This window comes from Nelumbo nucifera, chromosome 3, assembly GCF_055504915.1.
Source record: "Nelumbo nucifera cultivar China Antique chromosome 3, China Antique-T2T, whole genome shotgun sequence".
Lineage (NCBI taxonomy): Eukaryota > Viridiplantae > Streptophyta > Magnoliopsida > Proteales > Nelumbonaceae > Nelumbo > Nelumbo nucifera.
Window position 1 is genome coordinate 21,272,116 of NC_142651.1, and position 4,419 is coordinate 21,276,534.

A 4,419-nucleotide genomic window follows, 5' to 3' on the forward strand; every position below is an offset into this window, starting at 1 on the left:
ATTATTATTATGAATTTTGTTTGAGAGATTCCCCACTTCTAGTTGCTTGTGTACTAATTGTGAACATTTACTGCAAGTGGATAGTTCATCAGCTGGTATAAATGACCCTTTGGGCTTTTAAAGAGCAAAGAGAAAAACAATATAAACTATTATCTTTTTCTGTTAACAATTATTTTTATCTTTGCATGATTCTAGTAACTTTTTTAAAGATGATTTAAAAGAACTGAAGCAACCTTACGTATGTTGAAAATGTTTCCATGAACTTTATACTCCCACTCATCAAATGAGTTAAATACCACAAAGAAATGCTGAGGATTAATATTATTGCGTAACTCGCTAAACTTTCCTTTTGTGTAACTTTTTGCTTTTTGTATACCCCACCTATGAATTACGATTATAATAATAATAATAATAATAATAATAATAATAATAATAATAATTCATAATCTGAAAAATGAAAGATACACTTTGAATTACATAGGAAAATATAAAAGGGAAATGAAAAAATAAATGGTAAAGCATTGCTTACATTGTCTGGTGTTCAGATACGTACGTACGCTAAAGGAAAGACAATACCGACACGAGTAATGCTAACAGCATAGATGCTTAATTGTTGCAGGCCTCTCAAAGCTTGCCATAGAATTGTCAATCTGAAAATTGAGACTCAAAACGACTGTCTAAGGTAGATAGCAAAAGGAGATAGGTATTCGTTCTTGTACGTCTTCTGATGATAATTGCAAGTTGCTCATAGCACAGTAGGTAGAATGTATTCGATCGAGATAGTCGAGCTCCCAATTTTCAGAAAAATTAGGGAAGTCGTTATTGTTGCTGTTGTCGCAGAACAATCCTTGTGATACTGCATTTTCGTGCTGGTTGAAGATCGAACACGGGCTCGACTTGTTGGTGGCAGCCATGAAAGGTTCCACAACAATGTCATTTGTAGTCGCCTGATGCTCTACTGAGTAAGAGGTTGCTCCTTCAACCTCAGCAGCTACCATGTTCACGGAAGACCTCCTTTCATGGCTGTGGGAACCCATCCATTCATCATATCCATATTCTCCGGGGATCGCTTCAGCAGGACATCTTTTTGATTCTTCAAGGCTTCTGCTCCATATCTTCTTTCTTGTCCTTTCCCTCGCCCTTTCTCTTGCCCTTGCCCTGGACTCTCTTGCCACAGGATGAAATCTATTTTTGTCTTTCACTGATGATTTCTTCGCGGCGGGCATGGTCCCCTGCCAGTCTCCGGCGTTGGCGGCCTCATCAACTCCTGACACGGCTTCACATTGAGACGTCGAAGAAACACACTTGGAAAAACCGCTGTAGCTGGGTTTCATCTCTGGCAGGCCTTGGGCAAGCTCCCTGATAGCAGCCTTTGACTTTCTCAGAAGCCACTCCACAGTTTTACTTGCTTTGTCGAAGCCGAGCATGTCCTGAAGATCGAAGAACTTACGAGCAATTTGTAGGGACAATCTCACTCTCCGGTCTCTCGGGCCCTGAGAAGTAAAAATCTTACTGTGACGATCTTTCTTTCTGCTGGATCTCTTCCGCAGTATCTGCCGCTCAGGGGAGATGCGACCAGCGCAGTTGTTTGTGTTCGAGGCATTGACATCGTCGATCGGTTTGTTGTTGACATTATGGTTGTCGTACTTGTGGGTGGCTGCGGCGGCAATCACTGGATCAGCTACGATGGTGTTGGGACTGAGCTTCGTGCTCAATATCTGCTGTGGTAGCAATTGACAAAAAGGCAGCTCGTAGTGGCGTTGAAAAAACATGCCACCATCGTTGTCATCGTCTTGGATGTTGTTGCAGCAGTCAATAAAGAAAGGAGGAAAGTTGAAGAAAGATGAGGGAGTAGTCTCCTGTTTGGAGTTGAAGTCACCGGTCAAGTTTCTCCACTCCCCCAACATGGCATAGTCGGTGAACGAAACGGAGTTACCAGTAACACTGTTGAAGGAAGCAGGGAACATCTGCACCTCCTCCAGTTTGTACGGACGAACGTGGCTAAGGATTTCTCTCTGTTTCAAGTAGATTAATCCTATAAAACAAAACCACTTGGGTGTGGCATCTCATCTCTTGCACCATAACCCATTGCATAGAGAGTGCCTTGTCCCTTCTCTGCCGTGTTGGGGCTGATGGAGGTTGAGAAAGATAAGCCCTCCATCTCCATATATAGAGAGAAGGTAGGGTGGGGTTTGATATGGCGAGTGATCAGGAATCAAGCCCGGCCAGATATACTGGTGTTTATTGCGGACAAAGAGTTCTCTTTTTCCGCCATCTTTTTTCTCAGGTGGGCAAGTTATAGTGCTCATTAATACTGGACCATGTGAGAGAGAGGAAGCCACGTTGTGGGAAGTGAGTGGATGTAAACACTTGGTTGGGTGCCACTTCACGTGGGAGCAGTGTGTGTAGATATTTGTGTAGAAACCGTTTTAAGTTTTTTACTTTTCAAGTTCGTTAACAAGGTGAAGGTGGGTAAAAGAGTATGCTTGCAACTTTGCATGGGTTCCATGTATTTAGAAGAAAGAGAGGGAGAGAGAGAAACGGAGTTGTACTGCAGAATGAATGCAGAGAGAGAAGGGGAGATGATCCCAATAGCCTGAATTTTATTGTGGGGGTTAATCGTGTCCATTTCTATATTTAGGACCCTACCCCATATGAGGACAATTAATTCACACCCAATCGAGGGGCATACAGGTATAGTTGGTAGTAGGCAACACTCTTTTTGGAGCTTTGACTGGGCCAGTCCTAGTCGGCAATCGTTTTCGTTAAAAAGAGAACCCCATCGCAGTCGCTCCACTGAAAGCATTTCTTCTCTGTTTTTCTCCTGTTCTGCCTGTATCTAACCCTATGTTGGAATAACTTTGAGATTCCTCATTAATTTCTTTCGTGTTTGAGTTCCCCCACTGACGCGTGCTTATCGGGTTCTATCTTTTCTTTACTGGCTAGCCAAAAAGTTAAAAAGCTGCCTCCCCCCCCCCCCTCTCTCTCTCTCTCTCTTATAAAGAAGATACAAGAAAGGTTTGGCTTAGGCTCGTCCTTGCCATTGATATTCACGAGACCATCTCCAAACCCTATTCGAGCACCGTATTCCACAAAGCTCAACACTTGCAACTTTTGTATGAAAATGCCAATAGTCCTGGCCACAATCGAATGCCCTCTTACAGAACCCCTTTACATTTATGCATGCCGTTCTTTTCTGACTTATCTTTCTACATCTCTCTCTCTCTCCTGCACTACTTATACGCTTTAGAGGGGCATAATATGAACAAGATAGCTTCGACAAATAGTCATGGTCTACGTTTGTATCCATCGGATAATGGCTTTCATTTCACTAGATAAAAGAGATAAATTTATTTGATTTCTCTTTATCTACTCTCCCTCACCCCACTCCCCCACCCAAGTAAAAATCCTATCTAGCTCCAATAGGTATAATCACTATTCGGGGACGCATTTATTCTACTGTTTCTTCATGTGTTTTAGTCATCGTCAGATTGCATCGGAATCAGGATTGACATTGGGGGTTGAACCATTGTCCACAGTAAGTATTTGAGTCACTTCTACAACAGTTGCACAGCTGCTCCTGGCTTTCCGGGTTCTGAAGCTTTATTTGTTAAACTGCCCTGTTTAAGAAAGAGAGGAAAAAGTATAAACTCGGACTTCAAGGACACCTTGTACACCTGGGGAAAGTCTGCCTTCTAGGTCCTAATTTTCTAGCAAGATGTGAAGATGGGTTAATAGGTCTACGTTGGTCTTATCATGAACATCTGGGGGAAATTAATGTTGCTGGGTTCGATTGCTGTCAAGCTAATCTGGTGGTATCCATAAAAAAACACTCATCTGGGGTATAAACCGCTAGTTGGGTTTGATTGCTTTCAAGCTGATGAGCCGCCTAACATTAATGTACGTGCACCTTACCTGTGGCCTCCTACATACGTCTTTCACATGCAAGATACCATCAACCATTTTGTCAACCTCCAAATTGATGGCACAGTAATCAAAATGATAACCTGTAGAGACAAGATACAAATGTAACTCATTCATGAGGTCTTTAAAAACTTTGTCAAAGATAAGGGTAGATTTAGTTTCAGCAGGATGTTTGTTGTCATCTGCCTTTGTTCTTGCATCTAAAATGATTCAGTTGCACAAGTCTGATAAAATCTAACATGAAATACATTGAATTGATTTCAAATTTTCATGTTGAAACTATTTGGAACCAAAAACTAATCTTCAATGTTTGGTGCTTTTTTTTAGCCGGGTTTACCATTTTATATTTGAACTATAGCTTGCATCTTCAAACTACTATGTTTTTTTGGTCATAGAGATTTTAGAATGCTTGATCAGTCACCATTACCTTAATTAAGGTAACTTATAATTAACTTAGATGATTTAATTTGGAGGTGGAGTGTCTAATGAATTCAC

General features: G+C 41.4%; 1 protein-coding gene across 1 annotated transcript; it reads right to left on the reverse strand.

Annotated features, from left to right (window-relative positions):
- Window positions 1-472: 472 nt before the first annotated feature.
- On the reverse strand, window positions 473-2,124 carry LOC104601186 (uncharacterized). Its single transcript, XM_010264436.3, has one exon. It carries the CDS (start codon window positions 1,965-1,967, stop codon window positions 678-680), a length of 1,290 nt encoding a protein of 429 aa, XP_010262738.1. The 5' UTR covers window positions 1,968-2,124; the 3' UTR covers window positions 473-677.
- Between the last annotated feature and the right edge of the window lie 2,295 nt (window positions 2,125-4,419).

Coding starts and splice junctions, on each gene's coding strand:
- LOC104601186 (XM_010264436.3), bottom strand. CDS start 1,967: ATGTTCCCTGCTTCCTTCAACAGTGTTACTGGTAACTCCGTTTCGTTC.